The sequence below is a fragment of the Polypterus senegalus genome, chromosome 14 (genome assembly GCF_016835505.1).
Source record: "Polypterus senegalus isolate Bchr_013 chromosome 14, ASM1683550v1, whole genome shotgun sequence".
In the NCBI taxonomy this organism is placed as follows: domain Eukaryota; kingdom Metazoa; phylum Chordata; class Cladistia; order Polypteriformes; family Polypteridae; genus Polypterus; species Polypterus senegalus.
This window is the reverse complement of record NC_053167.1, coordinates 143,560,762-143,586,091: the sequence shown is the minus strand read 5'-3', so window position 1 is coordinate 143,586,091 and position 25,330 is coordinate 143,560,762. Positions and strand designations below refer to the sequence as shown.

At 38.9% G+C, this 25,330-nt stretch overlaps 1 protein-coding gene across 5 annotated transcripts in view; it reads right to left on the bottom strand.

Annotated features, from left to right (window-relative positions):
- Positions 1–648: 648 nt before the first annotated feature.
- LOC120515032 (N-acetyllactosaminide beta-1,3-N-acetylglucosaminyltransferase 3-like) overlaps positions 649–25,330 on the bottom strand; it is a 55,751-nt gene continuing 31,069 nt past the window's right edge. For 4 of the 5 annotated variants that reach the window (XM_039735725.1, XM_039735724.1, XM_039735723.1 and 1 more), the window contains one exon: positions 649–2,057. In XM_039735725.1, the coding sequence (XP_039591659.1) occupies positions 898–2,055 (1,158 nt within the window). In that variant the 5' untranslated portion in view covers positions 2,056–2,057 and the 3' untranslated portion in view covers positions 649–897. Of the gene's footprint in view, positions 2,058–10,468; positions 10,494–25,330 lie in introns of those variants that run through there. The other variant, XM_039735721.1, reaches the window with a different exon arrangement.

Genomic DNA, 25,330 nt, shown 5'->3' with positions numbered 1-25,330 from the left:
ACTGTATGGTATTTGTTAGCCATCCGTACTTCAAAATATCACCATTGTGCCTTGGTCTTTGAAAAATATGCCATCAAGGGGTTTATTAGAAGTCTAGGATAACCGTTATCTGGTCCTGAGGATTTGTTTAATTTCAAGACTTTTAATCGTAGAAGCACAAGTGTGTAATCTTCAAGTCACTTGGTAGTTTTTTATGAATTTGTTGTAGTTACTAGAAGATTTTGAACTTCTTCACACGTGAAGCCCTCAGAAAAATATATTGTGAGACCACAAGCCCTTTGTTTCCTGATTGTCTTTTTCAGGCTTCCTCACCTTCTTAGTACATTTCACCTCATCTTTGAACGTCACTTTCTTAATGTTGAGATGTTGTAAGAGCCCAAGGGTAGACTTTTGAAATTTCCTAATTTAAACAGATTCTACTCCACAAAGAAAACCAGTGCTGTGTAAAATGATTTTAAGCCACTTAAGATTTCTATGCACTTGAAGTGTTTTCTATAAAAGCTTTTATTTCCACAACAGTTAAAGTAAAATTCCTGCCAAGCAGTTTCATGTAACTATTTGTAAAAAAGCAACATTTTATTATACAAAACATACACAGAGGTTAAAATTGAGCATGGGAAAGGCACTTTATAAATAAAATATATAATTATTACTTTTATTATTATTTTTGCTATTATTATAAAAATATTTAATCCTTTTAATTTCATTCTTTTTGCGATCATTAAGCATAGGCAGAGTTTGCACTTTCTCTGTACGTTATCATTTTACATTTTATGCAGATATTCTATTATTCTCTTACAACTCTAAATTGTCCCCATAGCTTGTATTGAAATTAGAATCAGTTATTGATGGTTTTTAAGATTTAACATCTTCCAAAAACATGACTGACAAGATTGTTCATACAGGAAGTTTGGGGGCCATCAATGTACCACATTTGATTTGAGGATTATGGATTTTTTCCCACATGACAATGGCTTCGTGTGGCAAGAATGAATGTACCAAGAGCAACTCCCGATAAAAGCAAGGGTCAAAAGTCTCAAAGGTATTGGATAGCATTTGAAAACCAAGAGTTAGGATACCCCTGTGGGACATGGGTTGCAATCCAGCCTTTTCCAAACACATGCCCAGAAAGACGTCATCGATGGGAAATATTTCCATTGCATGTAACACTTTGTAGATGGCCTTAGCTGTAAACATGGACAGAAGAATGCCACCACCACTACAGTAAGGAGGAAACAAGTGAGACTCATAGATCTGAGCAGGAACAAAATATTTACTGTATGCATCTCGAATGGGGCCATTGCCAATAACCAAGAAACCCATAAAGAGATGCTCACTGCCATCATTATCTTTCAAGCCTTTCAGAAACAGCACCATATTTTCTGTATTGGCGAATACGTCATCATCCCCATTGAAAAGAAAGTGAGCATGAGGGCACTGCGTTTCCAACCACCCCAGGAAAAGCGTTTGCTTTAGGGTGAGATTATAGAAGGTGTCAATGAAGTCAAATTGCAGGATGTCGTTGTGCTGCTCATTCTCAATTTGTAGGAGTGAGCTGTACCTGCGGGCATCGACATTGCTTTGAGGAACACCAGAGACAAAGATCCTGCGAATCCAGACCCCATTCTGTAATCTTTCTTTACCCCAAGTCTTTCGAATGACTTCCCTTCTGTCATAGTTTAAAGGAGAAGACTTAATCATCAGCAGAAGAAACACTTTTGAGGAATCTTGAGGTCTTTTGCCACATTTTTCAGGAGCATCAAGTAAAATTGGAAAATTACGGCAGTGGCGGAATCGCAAAAATTCCTTCATTGGTTCGTTGAAATGGGTGAATTCAGGGATTTTAGCTACCGATGTGTTCATTTTACATTTAGAGCTCTGTGGGGTGGTTGCTTGATCGCCGTTTGTATGCCGTTTTGGCATCGACTGGGCTGTCTCACTTTCCGGCACTTCCAACAAATCATCACTATTGTCAGTAAACAGGAGAATTAAAAGACCAAGTGATCCAAACAACAAAAGTGCAATGAACTCCAGCCGGCGATTTATCCTCTTCATCTCTGAAATTAAAAAGAAATAAAAAAATAAATACATACATACATACTGTACATGATTAAAATAATGTCTCCATGACTATGACCATGAATTACGTGAGTGTGAGAATGTTGTGTTTGTGATGCCTCAGACCCCCAGCCTTGATCTCACAACACACTCCACAGGCTACCTGTTTGCACAGCCATGTTGATTCATCAGACCAACATGTGACAAATCTGTAAGCCAAGGTATGGGCCATGACACACTGCATTGTATAAGCAAATCAACAATAAAATTCTCCCATCTTTCTCCATAAAAACAAATAAAACGCAAACATTGGAGAAATGAACAATGATTAAAAACAATTAAAAACTCTTTATTTTTCGAGCCAGTTGTCTTTTGTGTTTTCTTATAGTCCTCTATCATCTATGGGATGAGAATCTGTCATGCTTCTCCTTCATTCAGAGTGGACCTTTAAAGTTCCTCACCGCTGCTGATCCATCCCACCGCTGCCACCATTCTGTGATGCCCTGAACCCACAGCCACAGTCAACTTCCTTCATCCTGGCATCAATAGTTATGTAAAAGGGCAAGTGAGGAGACAAGCCAGGCTTACATTACAAAAGTCATACCAGAGTTTATTAAGAAAATGAAATAAAATGTAAAGATGTGTAAAATAGCACATTTCCAAATAAAAATTCAAGAAATAATTATTGTTTAAAATTTCTGCCATTAAAATTAAACGGAAATAAATACCAATAAATTTTTTAAAAAATATGCCATTCACGGACAGGTAATCCTTTGTATACTTCTATCATCAGGACCTTAGGACTCAAGACCAAAGCCCATCACATCCCTTTGTGCCAACTCAGGCAGTCACCACAGACCCAAACTGTCAACTCATCTTTCAAAACATGTCACACGAAGGACGTGTACTAAATCATCCGCAGCAGTGCACCAGTGGACACTTGACAGACCTTTCCTACTGCAGCGTTTCTCAACCTTAAGTATTAGTAACAGTTTTAATCGCGCCAACCCCTAACATTTTTTTGAAATGTAGATGCATATTTTATTATACCTACTTAACTTTTATCGACATTTATCTAACTCTATATTTATTGTTCTAGTATCAGAATGTAGTTTAAGTTAATTTGTTTTGGTTTCAACAGATGGTTTTTTCATATTTTTGATTCTCGTTTTCATTTTTACACATCTTCGCACCCCCCTTTTTGTTACTTCGCACCCCCCTTTTTGTTACTTCGCGCCCTGCTAGGGGGGCCCGCCCCACCCCACAGGTTGAGAACCACTGGCCTACTGCATTTATGTTGATGTTTTGGTATTAACATTTTTTTGTTACAAATAGTAACTTTTGTTTTGTTGTTGAAAAACAAAATATGATGTTTCTAAAATATAACAAATTAATATATTATCATGAAAGTTATGAAAGTTAAAAAAAATGAAAGTTAAAAAAATAAGCAGCTTTTTTAAGACTGCAGCACAATGACAAGAAAGTAAATAGCATGGCCGGCTGTTTCATCTTGGTAGAGTAATATATGTATTGCTCTACTGTCCCCTATTGTATTATTAATATGTAGCCTTAGAATGCCTAATCTCACAGATTTACCACTGTATATAACTTATCCCCACCTTCCCTTCTATATCTATAACCTCAGGCAATTAGATGTAGTAAAAACACAAGCAGGAGTTAAGTTACACATAAAATAACGTATTACTGATAATATTCATAAATAATAACAAAATGCAAAGTACATTTGAATATTGGCAACCATACAACCTGATAACATGGTGGTGTGTAACTCAGGTGGCACACAGACTTGCAGTTACTTAAAATGTCTCTAGTTAAGGCATCGTTGGTGCTCAGCTTTCAGCCACATGTCTGTTTAATATGGCTGCTGAGCTGTGCTCTTCATTGTGTTGTCTTCATCATCACAGGTTAGCAAAAGAGATGCTTCTTCATCATATGTGGGTCAGAGAGAGAGAATGTGGTTGAGCAAGTACATTTATAGATGTTCTCTCCAATTCCTAGAACCAATAGGACATCATGGTACTTAAAGGCCTCTGAGACAAGCCAATTCCAAACAGCCATATCTCAGACCAATGGGAGAAATAGTACATTTAACACCTCAACCCCCAAGACCATATGTTAAGCTAAACTGGCTTTGTGTGGGGGAAAACTGGTTTAAGACATCCCCCCAAATCCTCTCATAAAATTACAAAGAGACAGTTGTAAAAAGGGGGGTGGGTGCAAGGCAAACATGAATACCTCTAAATGACATTGGTTTGCCTAAATTATAAATAAAGGCATACAAAACATTTATCAAGTTATATGTAAAATCCCACATCACAACACTCCACCCCGATGAATGTTTTGTACAATGTCTTTATAAACAATGTCTTTAAATTTATTAAAGAGTCTGTTGAATAACTTGTGCTTTGATTGGCAGTATTTGCTCTCCCAGTTTTAAAAGTTGTCCATGACCATTTGTCCATTACATATCTTCTTTATTTCAAAGACAATCTGAAGAACTTGGAAGCACTCCTGATGACTTGTATCTGCTCCAGCTTGCTTCAACTGTTTCTTTAGCTTTCTGCAGTCTTCATATGTCATCAGATCTGGTGGTTCAAAATGAGACAAGTCCACACCTTCCACTAAACTAGCCCACTACAATTTAGTCTATTGTGTGAATTTTTACTCTGTACTTGTTCTCTGTCTGACTGCTAATTAGACCCCTGTCCCAAACTATCTGTTTAAGCATATGCAGCTGTACAATTAACATCAAAATTTGAAAGGTAACATGCCACAGGTGCCAGTACAACCACTTCTGCCCAAGTGACAGCACATGTGCCACTGCATAAACTGTTCACAAACCAACATTTGTGGCCCCTCTGCACACATTTGGGGTTGACTTAGTTGCCTCTTGTGCTTTCCTACCCATGGTGCAACTCTTGACTGCCATCAGCCTTTACCAGTATAGGCTGGCATCACCACCATGAGACATCAAAGCTATGCAACTCTCATCATTCCCCGTAGGCCACCCCTAGAGTTGTTTGCTCACCATATGCATACTCGTTGTGCTAAACACCTCGGTTCAGAATTGGCCCACTGGTCCTGTGCCTGTACCACAGCCGACAATCTCAGCAGGGCTTCCATATTTTCCCAATTAGACTATACCTAAACATCGGAGCCCATATGACTTGGAAATGTACAAAGCTGCACCTGCTTTCCTGAAAAGTTCACCAATTTGCTCAGTATACCTTATATTAATTATCCCACTTAATTAATTAATACCCAGAATGTATACTTTATGAGCACAAAAGTAATCCCCTTATTTTTGGCATTCCTAACTGGTTTGTTCAGTTTCCACCCCTTGGAATATAAATTTGCTGCAGTAATGAACAAACCTTTCCTTTTAAACTATAGCTATTGTGACTAGTCCTATTATTATTGCATGACTTGTGGACTTGTTACTCACTTAAACCCCAGTAAGTGTCTTTTCTTGCTGTCTCTTCAGTTCTTCTTCATGTCTTTGTCTTTAGTCTTTGCTTTTTGTCTTTGTCGTCTTTTCCTCTTTCTTTTTTTCATTCTGCTTTGTAGGCAGGTCTGCAAAATGGAAGGTGACAAAGCAGTTTCTGTCCATCTCATTTTCTTGGCTGTCGACCTGGTGCCAACACTCAAACTTTGCTTCCAGGCATTCATTGGAACAGCTTGGCACTAGTGCCACTTTGCTCCAATGTGCTAGTGGTAACCCGATCTCCTGCATGGATTTTACTCTGCTAATTGCCTTCACTATTTATTACCTGCACCAAACCCAAAGTCCATAAAACCTTACAATAGAAGTAGCACTTTTACAGAAGGCCAGAAAATTGAAACAGAAATAACTGTTTTCCCTTTGCTGTCTTCCTGCACTACCCTTCTATTTTTTCATTGCCTGTGTGTCTTTTTTTATTGTATGGTAACTACTACCTGAAAGTGTGGGCTGAAACCTCTCCAGAATCCAAGTGCTAAATCCAGCATTTCTGCTAAAACTGACCTGTGTTCTTTACTAAAGACCAGCTCACTTTTCTCCATTTTATTGCATGGAGAGTCATAGGCTGTCTTTTTAAACAACTGGTCAGTCAGGTTTCGAATTACTGAACCTAAGTGTGTGTGCTTTTTAATTACTGCTGGCCCTAGCACAGCTGTTAGGACCCTCACACCCCTGTGCATTCCTGGCTTGCTGGCTGAGCTTCCTGCTGCACCATCCCCCATCCTTTGTTCTTTGGCTTGTCCTGTTTCATTCAAACCAACTCCTAAACTGGTGCACTTTCTAACTCAGCCATTCTTGCACTAGCATATTCAGACCTTTCACACACAAGCATTTGAATTCCTTTCATTTCCATTGTTCCTTGTTTAAATATCCATTTCATGCCTTCTAGTCAACAATTGCCATTCACACTCACCAGCTCCTCTGCTTTCTATCTGATCTCTTTGTCCTAAATCAGATTTCAGTGCAGCACTGGTTACCTTTCCTAAAAGTGGTGAAATATCTATCAGTGTTGCATGTTCTTTAAATACTGGACAGGCCTCAGAATTACTTGGAGATTGTGGTGCAGTGGAGAATAAAGGAAGAAAACACCCTTGCTGTTTTCCCTTCCTTTCATCTCTCTCCTTTTCCTCACACTCACATTCCCACTCTTTATCTGAGCACTCATCTGTCTCATGTAAGTCACCCACCCATGTTTTAGGGTTCCAGTCCGATCTGGTTACTACTGCCCTAACTTTCACCATGGGCGGTTTACATTTCTTTTTTCCACTTCTTTCACTGCTTTCTACTTTAGCAGCGGGTGTTCTACATGCTAACACTTCACAATTATCACACCAACTGTTACATCTTTCAAAACTCTCACACAACATTCCACAACTTTCACTTTCATTCACTTTGCTATTTTCTTCCTCATCATGATCTTCCTTATTACCAATAATACAAGCTAGTAAACCTCTTATAACAGCAGCTGTCTTCTTTAAACCTGATCTCTGTTTTCTTGCTTTTAATCCTTCCAGCCCCCTTCCATTTTGTGGCACACTCAGCTCAGCTTCTGCTTTCTCTACCTGAACTACAGGTTTCCTAGCTTTAGCCTGCTTCCCTCTGCCACTCCACTGGAAGATGGCTGACTTTAAAATGAACTTAGGCATTTCTAAGTCTACAATTTTCTCTAATACAATTTGTCAAATTCGTTATGGGTTGGCCTACTTTTGCCCCTGTAAGCAAACATACACATACATACACAAAGATCCTAAACGAATAAGTACCGTATGAATAATGAATGCATGTCCCATCACTCCCTAGCACTTTAACCACTTAAATGCCGTATGAATGACGCATGCATCTTTCACCACTCCCTAGCACTTTAATTAGGGACTCACTACGACCAGTACTAACAAACATGCGGGTGTCCTTGTGACACACATGAAGTCTCTACACTTTGTTGGTTATATTCAATTCAGCAACCAAACAATGTTTTACTTCCACCGCATTTGTACACTGGGTGCCCTAAAATTCACATACATAAACAAACACATACATCAAAACAGTATTTGCAAACAGGGTGCAAAATTTGGTTAACCCAAAATCCTACCCGACTACGCCAATTGTTTTATCTTGGTAGAGTAATATATGTATTGCTCTACTTTCCCCTATTGTATTATTAATATGCAGCCTTAGAATACCTAATCTCACAGACTTACCACTGTATATAACTTATCCCCACCTTCCCTTCTATATCTATAACCTCAGGCAATTAGATGTAGTAAAAAGACAAGCAGGAGTTAAGTTACACATAAAGTAATGTGTTACTGATAATATTCATAAATAATAACAAAATGTAAAGTACATTTGAATATTGGCAACCATACAACCTGATAAAATGGTGATGTGTAACTCAGGTGGCACACAGACTTGCAGTTACTTAAAATGTCTCTAGTTAAGGTATCGTTGGTGCTCAGCTTTCAGCCACATGTCTGTTCAATATGGCTGCTGAGCTGTGCTCTTCATTGTGTGGTCTTCATCATCAGAGGTTAGCAAGAGAGATGCTTCTTCTTCATATGTGGGTCAGAGAGAGAGAATGTGGTTGAGCCAGTACATTTATAGATGTTCTCTCCAATTCCTAGAACCAATAGGACATCATGGTACTTAAAGGCCTCTGAGACAAGCCAATTCCAAACAGCCATATCTCAGACCAATGGGAGAAATAGTACATTTAACACCTCAACCCCCCAAGACCATATGTTCTACCTAACATAAATGAAACAGTCCTCTTTGGATTTAGGGCTCTCACAGAAGGACTTGGTGATGATGCTCATTTAGACTTCTGGCTTTTGATCCATCCATCATTGTTGGAGCATCATGATGCTTTGAGTAGCGCCACCACCACAAAGAAACCGGAAAAAGAAATAGAAGAGAGAGTAGGGGTCAGTACGGATTTTAGAGCCACCATGAATAGTTATTATGATGAATTGAACATACAGAGTATCAGGATTAAGTTAAAGTGAAGTTATGAGAAGGCCATGTTAAAGTAATGTGTTTTCAGCAGTGTTTTAAAGTGCTCTGCTGTATCAGCCTGCCGAATTCCTATTGGCAGGCTATTTCAGATTTTAGGTGCATAGCAGCAGAAGGCCGCCTGCCCGCCTCACCACTTCTTTTAAGTTTTGTTCTTGGAATTCTAAGGAGACACTCATTTGAGGATCTGAGGTTACGATTTGGAATATAAGGTGTCAGACATTCCGATATATAAGATGGGGCGAGATTATTTAAGGCTTTGTAAACCTTAAGCAGAATTTTAAAGTCAATTCCAAATGACACAGGTAACCAGTGTAGTGACATCAAAACTGGAGAAATGTGATCGGATTTTCTTTTCCTAGTTAGGATTCTAGCAGCTGCATTCTGCACTCGTTGCAAACGATTTATGTCTTTTTTGGGTAGTCCTGAGAGGAGTGCGTTACAGTAATCTAGTCGACTGAAAACAAACGCGTGAACTAATTTCTCAGCATCTTTCAGTGATATAAGCGGTCTAACTTTACTTATGTTTCTTAAGTTAAAAAATGCTGTCCTAGTGGTCTGATTAATATGCGATTTAAAATTCAGATTACAGTCAACAATTACCCTTAAGCTTTTTACCTCTGTCTTGACTTTTAATCCTAATGTATCCAGTTTATTTCTAATAGCCTCATTGTATCCGTTATTGCCAATCACTAAGATTTCAGTTTTCTCTTTATTTAACTTGAGAAAGTTACTATTCATCCATTCTGAGATACAAGTCAGACGTTGTTTTAGTAAATCAAGAGAATCGGGGTCATCAGGTGCTATTGATAAGTACAGCTGTGTGTCATCAGCATAGCTGTGGTAGCTCACGTTGTGCCCTGAGATAATCTGACCTAACGGAAGCATGTAAATCGAAAAGAGCAGCGGACCCAGGATAGAGCCTTGTGGAACACCATATAGAATATCATGTGTCTTTAATATGTAATTCCCACAACTAACAAAAAATTTTCTCCCTGTCAGGTAGTATTCAAACCATTTTAAGACACTCCCAGAGAGGCCCACCCATTGACTAAGGCGATTTCTAAGAATATTATGATCAATGGTGTCAAATGCAGCACTCACATTTACGAGGATGAGATCAGATTAATGGCCTCTGTCTGCATTCACCCGCAAATCATTTACTACTTTAATGAGTGCAGTTTCCGTGCTGTGATTTGTTCTAAAACCTGACTGAAATTTATCAAGAATAGCAGGTTTATTTAGGTGGTCATTTAACTGCATAATGACTGCCTTCTCCAGAACTTTACTTAAGAAAGGCAGGTTAGAGATGGGTCTAAAATTTTCAAGAGCCGAGGGGTTGAGATTATGTTTCTTAAGAAGGGGTTTAACTACAGCAGTCTTAAGACAGTCTGGGAAGACCCCCGTATCTAATGACGAATTTACTATGTCAAGAACATTATCAATTAGCACGCCCGATACTTCTTTGAAATAATTTGTTGGTATCGGGTCAAGGACGCAGGTGGAGGGTTTTAATTGAGATATTATATTTTGTAAATCAGGTAAATCTACCCTAGAGAAAGAGTTTAATTTGTTTATAACAGAATGCTGGGGTTTAGGAGGATCCTTAGTGTTGGGGAGATATACTATAAGCTTTGAAAGCTTCTACCTCATATACACTTTTATGTAAACTCTAGACTATAGGGGGTACTCTTGAGGTTTTCCAGACTCATGAACAACCCAGGAGGACAAGAGTACAAAATAAGGAGATTTATTATAGAGAGGGTCTAAACACAGGAATAACTTATATGCACAGGAAGTAAAAAAGAATGAAAGCCCCGCAGAGGCTAATTAAACATCTGGTTACACATGACTGCCATATGCTGTGGTTAATCCACTCACCCAAAAACATGTCAGCTCATTGCTCTGCTCACCTTCCTTCAGAACAAGTCTACTCCACAGCTTGTCCTTTGTTCCTCCTGCAACATTGAGCCATTGTCAGTATCTGACCTCTTAATTCCAAGCTTATTGACAGAAGTGATTTAAAGCTTCAGCCTGGGGTTGTCTTTGGAAGCCATCATGGGAGCAGCCCTCCTTGTAGACATTCTGACCCAAAAGTTCTCTGTTAAAGGCTTCGTCCTATGGGTGCAGTGAGGGTGTGTATGACTTATAGGGCTTTCCTGCTGGTCTCTGTCTTACTAAGGAGCTGCTGGTCCCTCAGCCTGCATACCACAACTTTCTATTAGATATTTATTAGTGGTCCTTTTGTGGTTACTTCTGCTAGTGAACTTCTCATAAGAGTGTTTAATATCTGATTTCCATACTGTCTGAAAAAACCTGTACCTACTACATGGCTCAGAGATTGTGGAGGCTCCTCCAAATGATTGGGTTTAGATGTTTCAGCAGCTTCTATTGTTCTCAATTGCATAAAATCAAACACATAGTCATGCAATCTCCATTCACAAACATTGGGATGTACTGAAGAGCTCAGTGACTTTAAATATGGTACTGTCATAGGATGTCACCTTTGTCTCAAGTCAATATGTGAAATTTCTATGCAGTGAGATATGCTCTGGTCAACTGTAAGTGCTGTTCTTGTGAAGTCATAATAACAACAGATCAGCCACATACTGGTAGATCACACAAACTTACAAAGCAGGGCTGCCGAGTGCTGAAGTGTGTAAAACTTGCCTGTCATCTGAGGCATCACTAACAGCAAAAGTCCAAACTGTCTATGAAAGCAAAATCATCACAAGAACTGTGCATCAGGAGCTTTCATGATATGGACTCTCCATGGCCAAGCAGCTGCCCACAAACCTAAGATCACTATGCACAATGCCATGTGTTGGCTGCAGTGGGGTAAAGGACATCACCATTGGACATTGGAAACGTCTTCTCTGGAGTGATGAATCACACTTCACTATTTGGAAGTCCGACGGACCAATCTGGGTTTGGCAGATGCCAGGAGAATGCTACCTTCAGACTGCATTGTGTCTACTGTAAAGTTTGGTGGAGGGAGGGATAATGGTGGGGTTTGGGCTGAGCCCCTCGGTGCCTGTGAAGGACACTGTTAGTTTAGGTTGTTTAAAGCCCTGTTCTGTTCCAGCATGACTGGGCCCCTGAGCATAAAGTTATGTCGATAAAGACATGGAGATATTCAAATAGCCTGCAAACAGCCTCAGCCTCAATCCTATTGAACACCTCTGACATGAACTGGAAACACTGACTGCAAGCCAAGGCTTCTCGTCTCACATCATTGCTCTGTTGGCTGAATGGGCTCACATTCCCGTAGACACAGTTCGGAATTTTGTGGTGAGAGTTCCCAGAAGAATGGAGCCCTTGGGATGGGATGTCTAATAAGATCAAACACTGTTGGTGTGATGGTCAGTTCCACAACATTTTGTTATATTGTGTAGATAGAGGTACTTATACTCGTTTATGTTAGGACAAGTTTGCGGAGAACAGGCCGTTTACTCCAACAAAGCTCATCGATCCCATTCATTGAGCTCTTCCAAAATAACATAAATTTGAGCTTCGCCAGCCTCCACTGTCCTTTTGTCTACCACCGTACTTGGTCACTTATTGTCATCTGTGTGAAGAAAAATGTTTGAAAGTTTGTGCAAATTCAAACAAGTTTCCATCTGTGTCCCTGTTATTCTTATTGAAGCTGCTTATTTATCCACTACTGACCTGGATCCCTCACTGCTTCTAAATTTCAGGATGAAGTCATTCAGTAAAACACGTTTAAATTTGGTCTTCTGTTCCCTGGCTGTCTCCACACAAAAGCCTGTCCTGGTTTAATTTTTTTAGACTCAGACACATCTACTCAATATCTGCCATAATAAAGATAAACCTACCAGTAAACATTTGTTAACATGGCTATCCATCCACCCTTGCATATTATGCTGCTTATCTGGGTTCAAGTTTACAGGGGTGTCTATTTTCCGTGACTCCTATTCCAACATCTTCCTGGGGGATACTGAGACATTTCCAGGAGTGTTGAGGCATATAATCTCTCCAGAATGTCCTGGGTCTGCCCCATGGTCTCCTCCTGAACATGTTAGAAATACCTTGCCAGGGAGACATCCACGAGGCATCCTAATCAGATACCTGAACCACCTCATCTGACTCTTTTCAGTGTGGAAGAGCATTGACTCTACTTTGATGATCTCCTTCAGAATGACTGTGCTCCTCACCCTATCTCTAAAGCTGAGTCCAGACACCCTGCAAAGGATTTTTGTTTCAGCTACATGTATCCATGATCTAGTTCTTTTGGTCTCTACCCTAATCTGTGGACATAGGTGACGGCAGGAATGTAGATTGACCAGTAAGTTGTGTGCTTTGCCTTTTGGCATGATTGACTTTTCCTTTTTCCCTCACTTGTGAAAAAGACCATGAGATACCTAAAGTCCTCTGCTTGAGACAACACCTCATCCCCAACCTGGAGAGGGCACTCCACCCTTTTCCAGCTAAGCACCATGGCCTCAGACTTGGAGGTGTTGATCTTTATCCTGTAGACTTCACACTCGGTGATAAATAGCCCCACTGCATGTGTGAGCTCACAGGCTGATGAAGATCATGCTGTTTATAGCAGGAATGGAGTGCTGATGACCTCACCTGGGGATGTTGTCAGGTGGTGGAAGGAGCATTTTGAGGACCTTCCAAATCCCATTGACACACCTTCCTTTGAGGAAACTGAGTCAGAGGATTCACCCATTACTGGAGCTAAGGTTGTAGAAGTAGTTAAAAAACTCCTTGGTGGTGGATGAGATTCATCTTGAGTTCTTAAATAATGTGGACGTTGTTGGGTTGTCCTGGCTGAAATGCCTCTTCAGCATTGTGTAGATGTTGAGTACAGTCCCTTTGGATTGGCAAACTGGGGTTGTGGCCCTCATCTTTAAGAAAGGGAACCAATGGGTGTGTTCTAACTTTAGGGGAAGGAAAGAGTTCATCCATGTCTTGGAACACTGGACTAGCTTTTTATCCTCACAAGGATTCTGGTGGGTTTAACAGGCACAGGCAAGTAGTCTACATGTGTTTTGTGGACCTGAAGAAGGCAACCATGTCCTGTAGGGGATGCACAGGAGTATGGAGTACTAGGACTGCTGTTGTGGGCTATTCAGCTCCTTTACAACCAAAGTGAAAGTTGGTTCGCATTGCTGGCAGTAAGTCAGTCTCATTCCCACTGGGTGTGGAACTCCAAAAGGGCTGCCATCTATTCCCAATTCTGTTCATAATTTTTATGGAGAGAATTTCTAGGCACTGAAAAGAGGTAGAGGGTGTCCAGTTACGTAGCCTCACAATCACGTCTCTGGTTTTTGCAGATAATGTGGTCCTTCTGGCTTCATCGGGTTTCTTAATATGTATTCTTCTAAAACACTAAATCGTTATGGTTCAATCACATCTACTCCCGGAATTCCGTCTTGATTATGAGAATGTACAAAATCTAGAGAGGCATGTCCTCTTGTTGATGTGTTAAAAACAGTCACTGATTACTTCTAAAAACTCCTGCTCTTGTGCTCCACTGGTAGCCAAGTTAATATTTTGGTGATTAATGTTCCCCCGTGACTATAATATCTTGCTGCAAACATATTTTTGTAAAGTTATTAATATTATTAAAAAGATGCCCCTTATTTTAATTTCAGATTAAATGATGGTTTATACTGTAGGACAGAATGCCATTGCTCACCTTATAAGCAGGGCAGTTAAACACAACACTTCATTATCAGCAAGGACTCTATTCTAATTAGGAAACTGATTTAAGAGCAAGTGATGCCAGCAGATGGTGCTGTTGTGCAAAAATTACATACAGTAAGTAGTAAACTCTGTCTGGTATTAGAGTTTGCTTTTCTTAGTTGCTTTGGACCAATACTCAAATGACAGTTAAGGTTCTACGCGTGAAAACGTCCACACCAGCAGAATGGCATTTTTTCATTGTTTTTCCAAAAGTGCAAATGCTGTAGTCCAGTTATCTAAATGATTAAGTACAATTTTTATTGAATCGGTACAGTTATTAATTGTGTAAATCATGTCAAATCCAGATAGATTAATTTCCTTCTCATTAGAATAGTCTTATTCTGAAACACATTTAGGTAGCTGCTGTACTTTGCTATTTCTGTACTATACAAAAGCAGCCATACCCTAAGCACTTTTGAAGAAGTCATCCACCTGAAGCTAAGCACATTCGGGCCCGGCCAGCACTTGGATGGGAGACCAACCAAGAACAAGATTGAGTTTCTGCTGGAAGAGATGTGGGTGAGGCCAGCAGAGGGCATTTACCCTGTGATCTGTGTGTGGATCCCAGTGTCACTGAACTGTAAAAATGGCACCGTCCTTCAGATGAGACATAAAACCAAGGTCCTGACTCTCTGTGGGCATGAAAGATCCCTGGGCATTCTTCAAAAACAAGTAGGGAGTATTCTGATGTCCTGGCTACCTTGTCATTCTGGCCTGTCTCAACAACAACAACATTTATTTATATAGCACATTTTCATACAAACAGTAGCTCAAAGTGCTTTACATAATAAAGAATAGAAAAATAAAAGACACAATAAGAAAACAAAATAAATCAACATTAATTAACATCAAATAAGAGTAAGGTTCAATGGCCAGGGGGGACAGAAAAAACAAAAAACTCCAGACGGCTGGAGAAAAAATAAAATCTGTAGGGAAAATCTGTCTCTAAATGGCTTTCTCTCTCTCATCCCTTCACCACCTAACAGCTCACATGTGGTGGGCATACTGGCACAGAATGGCTGCCATTGCTTCATCAAGGTGGGTGCTGCACATTGGTGGTGGTTGAAATGACTCACTCCCCACTCACTATATAAAGTACTTTCAGTAGTGAGAAAAGCACTATATTCATGTAAAGAATGATTACTATTTTTATAGAGCATTAAATAAATTACAATTAGGTAGTATGAGAGGCTTTCCATGTAGAGTTGTATGTCCATGGGAACGAAAGTGGGATATTTTACACCTGTGTTATTTCTGTGATCAAATATATTTTAGTGAATTAGAAAGCTATGAGCAATTGCAACCAAGAACGGTAACAGTTAATGTTCAACAATGAAAACACACACATCCATCCTGAATACATAAAGATCACCTTGAGGTCGAAGCATAACAATACCATACAAACCACCGGACTGTATCTCCCCTCTAGGTCACACAAAGGAGTGGCAATTTATAATACATGAGGTGAGTGGCCCATTGAATCAGGCCGCAGATAATTCTAGGAGTTTAAGATTATAAAATCTGGAGTGTTCTTCAGGCGACTTTCTCATACACGTATTCTTTTACCTGATTAGATACATTTCCAGTTACCAGTCTAAAGAGAGCCTTCATTGAACAAGCTCATTTTTCTAAGAACGGTGAACTTAATGTTACGTATTTGCATGTGAAGAACTTGAACGTGAGCGAGTTCAGTTTTATGTGAAATTCTGGAACTAGTTGAGGTCCTGCTTAAACGTTTTGCTTTACCCTGTAATGTAGGAGTGGAGCCGAATCTGGTATTCGGATAAACTAAAATAGTGGATTTTTACAAATATTTATTTGCCATTTATTTGTATATGGAAAATATAACGTAACATCAAATCACCACTGTCTGTGTCTTCCTGCTTGTGCTTAAGATGCGACCCCGGTGACACGAGCACGCGGTGAAGCTCCGCTTAGGAAAATGTTGTACTTTGTGAGGCCATTTTATATTTTTCCCCATTGGACATGCAATATGTGACACGAATTTTGACCGGCAGTATAATCGGTCAGTTCACCTACACCATTTGTGCCACACAGTTGGAAATAGAGCGGTAATTTATATGTATATTTGCATCTATTTAATTTCTTTTTTGACTGGGAGGATATTAGTATATATGGCTATATGTGTTTGTTGCTGAGTATAACTCAATAAAGTGTATTTAAATGAAAGTCTTCATAATTATTGTATTTTATCCAAAAATACTGTAATCTATACTAATAAAAGGCAAAGCCCTCACTCACTCACTCACTCACTGACTGACTCATCATTAATTCTCCAACTTCCCGTGTGGGTGGAAGGCTGAAATTTGGCAGGTTCATTCCTTACAGCTTCCTTACAAAAGTTGGGCAGGTTTCATTTCGAAATTCTACGCGTAACGGTCATAACTGGAAGCTGTTTTTCTCATTTTACTGTAATGGAGATGAGCTTGAACGCCGTGGGGGCGGAGTTTCGTGTGACATCATCACGCCTCCCACGTAATCACGCAGTACATAAAAAACCAGGAAGACCTCCAAAAAGCGCTGAAGAAAACATGCATTATATAATTGAGAAGGCAGCGAAACAATAAGAAGCGAGCGAGTGACATATACAACCATATTCATGAGTTCTGCTACTCGAAACAAAGCACGATGTAAACCTACACTTTAAAGTAAGTTCATAGACAGGCTGCCGCTGGCGTTTGTAATTTAGTGCCTGCCCATATAAGGCCGTCCGTCAGCGGCAATCCAATAGCAAACTGCCACGGGTAAATATTCACGGGTGAAGGACTGTGCTTATGGAGAGGAAGATGAGATGGTCAGGGTGGTGTTTGACACAAACTCAGCGAAACTGCGAGAGAAAGTTTTAAGTGCCAGGACTAAGGTAACTTCAGATACAGCCATGGACATAGCACGAGATGGCACCAGCACAGCTGGGAACCTTCGATACATGTACACCGAGCGGCTCACGTGAACTGACACAGTACACAGACAAAAAGCAACAGTTCCAAAGAGCGCTGAACAAAAACCAAATTACACAATTGAAAAAGCAGCAAAAATATGAAGCGTCTGATACATATAAGCATATTCATAAATCCAGCTACTGCGGAAACAAAGCACATGGTGGAAAAAGTCAATGTCCCGCTAAAGGAAGACAGTGTAAAAAAAACCCGTGCATGCAGTGTGTCAGGTCTCAGATAAAGAAGAAGACGAGCTGTTTATTGATGCAGTAAGAAACGAATCGATGAATGAAACCTGTCATCTTTACAACGATTGACAAACACGGAATGTAACTTGAACACAACACATCCTACAAATACGAACCTGATTGAAAGAAATAATGATAATCAAATCTTTGATGACAGCAACACTCAGTAACACTCACAAAACAAATACTGTATATTGACAGTCATGTTACGTTATTTTTAAAATGTTCCCTTTTCTTTTTCTAGCTTTTTTAACACACTACTTCTCCGCTGCGATACGCGGGTATATATATATGTATATATATATCCCGATCTACATACTCGAATAATGGATACTTTATTCACCATCAATGATTGTTTTGGTAAAGCCATACTCAGTGAATTCATTAGATGAACGGTAAAAAGTAAGAGCGAGGGGAGGATGACTTATTGAGGCATGCAGGCTGTAGTGCGCGTCAACTCTATCTGAATTGCGCGATCACATTTAAAAAAATATATCTTTTCAAGTTCTATTTAGTCCATATGTGTCAAACTCAAGGGCCGCGAGCCACATCTGGCCCGGCGTAATTATATCCGGCCCCGAGATCATTTTATATACTGTATTATTGTTAATGGCCCGGGTATATGAAGCGCTGGTAACACAATAAACTACAGATCCCATAATGCAGCGCTTCAGCTGCCTTGCCAACACTTACCGTTAATCAAGTCTAGCTTATGATGCTGCAAGTTATTGCGAAGCTAGCTCACACGATGCTGAAGAGAAAAGTTGATTCTGAAAATAGAGCCTTTAAAAACCGATGGGAGGCTGAGTATATGTTTACTGAACCCGTGTGTCTCATTTGTGGAGCTAATGTGGCTGTAATTACAGAATTTAATCTAAGACGGCACTATGAGACAAAACATCAGGGTAACCTGAATGCAATTCAGAAGATACAGAAAACAGCATAATTAAATAAGAATCTGACACTTCAGCGGACGTTTTTACCCGTGCACAATCACAAAGTGATTTCCAGTGAAGCTGCTTTTATGGGAGACACAAATGCACCAGTGCACCATGCCCCACTTTACCCTTTGGCCAAGTAATGTTAAACCAAGTCGTCACTACGGTGTTCCCAAATACGCCCTTTGCTGATAAACTGAGCGCACTGAGTTTGCACGGCGCTTTGGTGACTTTGAAGAACAAAAAAAGTCCGTCTACATGCGGCTCGAACCTTGTGCATGTTTGGTAGCACATATCTGTGTGAGAAGCTCTTCTCAGTGATAAAGACTAACAAAACAGCACATAGGAGTCGCCTCACTGATGAGCACCTGCAGTCCATCCTGAGAATCTCCACAACACAGAACTACACACCAAACAGAAACGAACCTGTGGCCAAAAAAAGATGCCAGGCGTCCAGCTCTAAAATGACATCTGACCAAAGACAACTGAATGATTTGATTTGTTATTGCTGAAAGGAACACATTTTATTTATATTTCCAGGTTTTGTTATGCAGCATGTTCATATTTGAATTTGTATAATTTTGACAGGATATATTTTTATGGAGAGCAAACTCTTTTGGGATATTTAAAATCTAAGTTTATTTTTTATATAAAATTACATAAGAGTAAAGAAATTTGAATGTTTGTTCTTTTAACGTTTACTTTATTTCTAACTTGTATAATTTAGACAGGATATATTTTTATGGAGAGCAAAATATTATAAGTTGTTTAAGGTTTGAGTTGATTTATTCACGAATAATATTGCTGTCTGTTTTTACCATTCCTACCAAAGATATTTCTGTCGACTAAATAAAAATTCCTTCTATTTAAAATTTAAATAGAACTTGAACAAATACGATAGTTCATAATATCCACGCAGACTTGCACGTAAGAGCGGGAGTTATCCATTTTAACAAGCAGCGTATTGCACTGATACGAAATAGCTGTGTGTGTATGTATATATATGTGTATATGTATAGATATGTATATATATATGTTTATGTGTGTGTGTGTAAATATATATATATATATATATATATATATATATATATATATATATGACAGCAACACTCATCACTCACAACAGTGACAAAACAATTACATTGACAATCATGTTACGTTCTGTTCAAAATGTTTCCTTTTCTTTTTCATTGCTTCTTTAACACACTACTTCTCCGCTGCGAAGCACGGGTATTTTGCTAGTAGCCTAATATAAGGCATGTAAAATTGAAAAATGTAAACTCATGGGTCATTTATTCTCACTCCTTAAAAATACAAAATGAACTGAACATGAACTATTTTAAAATTGAAATGGTGAACTTTGAACATGAATTTATTCATTTTAATCTGTGTGAACTGAACTTTGAGCGAGTTCTTCTGAGGTGTGAACTTGAACGACACTGCCAATTACAGAGTTATTTTCTGTTTGTACCATGGAATTTCTTTGCATTCTTGATAAGTTAAAGAACAGTTAAAAATAATATGTGCAAAATACTGTAGTTAACAAACTGTTACTAAATAAGAAGAATAATTAGGTAGTCCCACAATTATATATTATTCTGACCCTGTCTTTAACTCATTCATTCTGTTTATATGAAAAATTAGAGGTAGATATGTATGCAACTGATTCATTTTCTTCTGCATTTGTGATGCTGTTTTTTTCATTTTCAAATAAAAAACTTTAATGTAAAGTTCAGGCACACCAAAAAGTACAGAAAACGAAAAGAAATATCAATTTATGACAAACAGTACAAAATTGATGAAAGATCAATTGGAAAATGGAATTAAACTTAAGGATAAAGAAGTAAATGCGTAGTGGAAATCAGAAAGGAATGGTATGTAAATTTGAAATTTTAAAATTTTAAAGAATATCTCTACTTTAACTAAAAATGATCTCTTACTGGAAAAATTATAAAACAATGATTTCATTGATCGTAATATAATTTGTTATAGTAGTTCAAACAACCACCGTAATTACCAATAAAACAAATTTCTTTTGTTGACAAAAATAATGTGTAACAATGAAAAACAAACTTACCAACTGTTAGTGTTCATATGTAGCCAATCATACTTGACAACTATTGAGTCCAAATACTTACTAATACTAAGTAGTGCAATTTCACCAATGAATTAATAATGTTTTGTGGAAATTCAGAACCTGCACAATGAAGAAAATTTCACAAACACTACTAAATCACTAAAAGTTCTGTATTTCAAGCACAAAACTAAAAAAAGCAAAAATTAAATTTCAGAAAACCATTCTGGAACACAATTTACTTTCAGAAAGATAGTAACAGGTATCTACATTTTGAAATATGATCATCTGTTTAACAGATAAACCTGCTTCAACAATATCACAGAATCAGCTGTCAAGAAATTACATTGAAATGCTGTCAGTCAATCAAAGTGGCGGGTCACTTCTAGTATACCACTTCCAGTCACCTGGTCAAGGTCAAATTTTATATCTAACAATAAGTAATGATCATACCATCTCTATTTATGTAATTTTAGTAATGCACATGTAATAGTGCTGATACTATTAAAATATCATTTACAGTTATCCGATTAAGGTGAAATTCTATATCTACCCTAACTAAGGACAATATAAAATTTCAATTATTTTCTTCTTTTATAATGCAATTTCACAATGAAAAACTACTATACAAAATTTCAATTAATTCTTTATTTAAACTATGTACCAGTTTATTTGAAAAATTTTGTAAGGTGTTCAGGCAAAGTACCATGTCTCGTTGACGTATGGTGCTCAAAAGTTGATACAAAAGTAACATTTTGATGTAACATGCATATGCCAAATTTAATTTATCTAGGTCAAAGCATTCTCAAATTATCATGTTTAGGCAAATACAAACACACAGACATAATTGAATAATTGGCCAAAACGTGTTCAGGAGCGCATGAAACATTGCAAATTCATTCTCCACATTTCATCCATTCTTCTAAACTAACATGAAGTTGGGTTTTGAAGGTCCCTAAGGTCCTCCTGTCCACCACACTACTTGATAACTTCTTCCATGTGTCTGTGGTTCCCTGTGTGAAGAAAAACTTCAAGATGTTTGTGTGAAATTTACCTTGAACAAGTTACCAACTGTGTCCTTGTGTTCTTGATGAACTCATTTTAAAGTCACAGTCTCAATCCACATAAAGAATTCCCTTCATAATTTTAAACATTTCAGTCACATCTCCTCTTAAACTCCTTTTGCTTAAGCTGTAAAGGCTCAGCTCTTTTAATCTTTCCTCATAATTCATTCCCTGTAGGCCTGGAATCAGCCTAGTTGCTCTTTTCTGGACTGTTTCTAGCCCTGATTTGTCTTTTTCGTAACCTGAAAAACAAACCTGCACACAGGACTCCAGATGAGGCCTCACCAGAGCATTATAAAGCTTGAGCAGAACCTCCTTGGACTTGGACTCCACATGTCTGGGCGCTATATAACCTGACATTCTGTTAGCCTTCTTAATGGCTTCTGAACACTGTCTGGCAGCTGACAGCGTCGAGCACACTATGATTCCTAAATCTTCTCATAAGGTGTATTTTCAATTTTCAGACCTCCCATTGTGTATTCAGACCTCACATTTTTACTTCCTACATGTAACATTTGCTGATATTAAATTTCATCTGCCATGTCTGTTGTCCACATCCCGAAGTGATAATTCAACAGATTCTCAATTATCTGGCAGTCCACCTATCTTGGTATCATCTGCAGACTTAATCAGATTGTTACTTATATTACTATCTAAATCATTTATATCTATTGAAAATAGCAGTAGCCCTAGCACTGACCCCTACTGAACGCCACCATGAACTTCACCCAATTCTGATGGGGTTCCTCACACCATCGCCTTCTGTGTCTGAGCCAAGTCTGCACACATCTACACACCATATACTAAACTGCCACTTCTTTTATTTTGATGCCCAACCTCTCATGTGGCTTCTTATTAAATGCTTTCTGAAAATCCAAATAAATAATATCATATGCTGCACTCTGACTGTATCACAGAATTTTAACGTGTTAGTAAAACATGACCCCCCTCTTCTGAACCCATGATGACTGTTCTATAAAACTCCTTTTCTTGCCATGTGTTGCTCAATTGTATCCTTAATAATTCATTCCATTAATTTACCCGGGAAACACATTAAGCTTACTGGCCTGTAGTTGCTTGGATCTGCTTGGTCACCCTTTTTAATTAACAACATAATATTTGCCATTTTCTTGTCCTTCGGTATTTCCACAGATTTCAGATACTGCATAAAAATATACATCAATAGTTAATATCTGTACTCACTAACCTCCTTAAACACTCTTATAAATATTACCTGGCCCTGGTGATTTATTTGATTTCAGCCTATTTAATATGAGCTGCTCTTCTCCCTCTACAATTTCCAAATCACTCAGTACCTCATTAGTAGTCACTGTTATCACTCTGCGATTATCCACCTCCTCACATGTGAAGAGCACCTGCTATGTCACTGTCGCTCTCAAGAGGATGACATTGAGAATTCAGACCTTAGTGATTGGAACGATCAGAGTCCTGCACTGTCAAAAATGTTATCAGGCTTGCTGATACCAAACTGCACCCAGACCAGAAAATAAATAGGATGGCACCTAATAAGTATGACTGCTTTATGAAAAATGGGAGGCATGACCAGGGATTTTAATGTTTCTCCAGTTTACAAAACACAGTGAACACCTGTATGCAGCTAGTGAGCCAATTTAATTAAAAACTGTCTCAAAGAAGTTAAAGGAAGGACAGAGATAAAAAGTTCTGGGAAAAGCCAATTGATCTATAATCAGGATCTAAAATGAAGGAATACCAACCAGCACGAAATCTAAGTATGAATGTCCTAATTTATATCTGCAGTGTTGATATTGTAATATGCATAAATTATGTATTTTATTGTTTATACTCAATTGAAACAAGTGATGCAGTTTTTGTATTGAGACAGCTAATAGAGAAGCATCAAGAAAAACAGATGGTGTTTATTAATTTGACGGAGGCTAATGATAGACTGCCATGTCAAAAGGTCTGGAGGTGCATGAGAGAGAAACGAGGACAATAGGATATATATAAGGGAGTGATGACTTGGGTTAAAAGCAATGGTGGGGTAACAGATAAGATCCCAGTTAGAGGAGGTTTACATCAGGGATCATCTTGAAGTCCTCACCTCTTTGATCAGGTTATGGACGTGTTGATTCCTGGGATAAAAGACTAGTCCCCCTGGTTGCAGGCTTTCTAGTGATGACGATGGCACCAGTTCAATCAAACCCTTCGTTGATACTTTAATGACAGTTTGCTTAATTTCAGGTAGGCCTGGATTTGGTCTCATCCGATGCGAGAGATGGACGTCTGAAGTGGAGCTCCGCTAGCAGTGGTGCTATTTTTCATATTATTTGCTTATTATTCTGAGATATTCTGTATTTATTCAACCCGAGAGGGACTGCTACAGTATATGTAAATACATATAAACATGGCCAGCAAGAAGGGGGGTTCGAAAGAATCGAAAACTAAAGCTACATCCAAGCTGCGATCAGCAAGCCCCAGTTCAAGATACGGCCTATCAGAGACAGACCTGGATCAGATGGGCGAAAGCACAGACTCCTCGGGACCACGGTCCATTACATCGTCGCTGGCTGAGAGTGAAAAAGGGAGCAAAGGTGCGATCGTGAGTGCAGATGTGGATAGCTTGCCGATTGGGGAAGATTACCTGAAACTGGAAAGGGCCGGGAAGTCCGCGGCTTCAGTTACGCAATTATGCGAGCCTGGAGCAGCGGGGACACCGGCTTCAGCAAAGTCTGCTGCTTCATCTACGGTACAAGAAGGCACAATTGAGCTATCTGAACTGAAAGTGTTGCTCGCTGAGCTCACGCAAGATATAAAGAAAAGCGAGAAGGCTAATGAGAAAGCAATGGCAAAGGCACTTGAGAGACTGAAACAGGAATTGAAACAGGAGATGAAACAGGCCAATGAATGGCTGCGACATGAATTCCAACAGGCAAATGAAAGGCTGCGTCAAGAGGTACAACTCGAGCTTCAAAAGGTGCTGGGTAAAATTGAAGAATGCATTCAGAAAAACTCGGTTAAACTGAGCACGCTTGCTGATCAATTGGAGCATCTTAAGGAGACATTCACGAATCGGATCGAAATGGCCGAACATTTAGCTGCCAGTGCCGAGGAAAGAGCAGTAAATGTCAGTTCCGAATGTAAAAAACTCGGAGAAAAACTTGGAGACAGACTGGCTGCTTTAGAAGATGGGAGTAGAAGGTATAATGTCAGAATTGAAGGTCTGCGGAGAATCGAAAGTTCAAACCCTGTGAAATTCGCAGCTGAACTTTTTTCTAAAATAATCGGGGGCGACTTTAAAGCAGAATCTGAGATAGCAGCGGCTTACAGCGTACGCGGATCAAACACCGTCAGACCCCGACCAAGATCTTTTATAGTTCGTTTTGAACGATTATCATTTAAGCTAGAGGTGATGGCACTCCTCAGAAACAAGGAAGATATTATATGTGAAAATAACCACATTCGTATTTTCCCTGACTTCTCTCCAGCAACAGCTATTAAACGCGCAGCCTTCTATAATATTAAACAGCGGCTACAGCAAGCCAGCATCAAATACAGCCTCCTGTATCCGGCAAAACTGAAAGTGGAATGGCAAGGTCATTTCTATGTCTTCGCTAGCAAGGAAGGAGCAGAAAATGAATTAAGAAAGCTGATCCTGGGACTATTCTGATACATAATAGTGAGTCATGGCGGTAAATGATAAAGTTTAGGATTAATAATCTACTGTCTGATCTATTCGTTTTAAAATACGGGTTTTTTATCAGCATA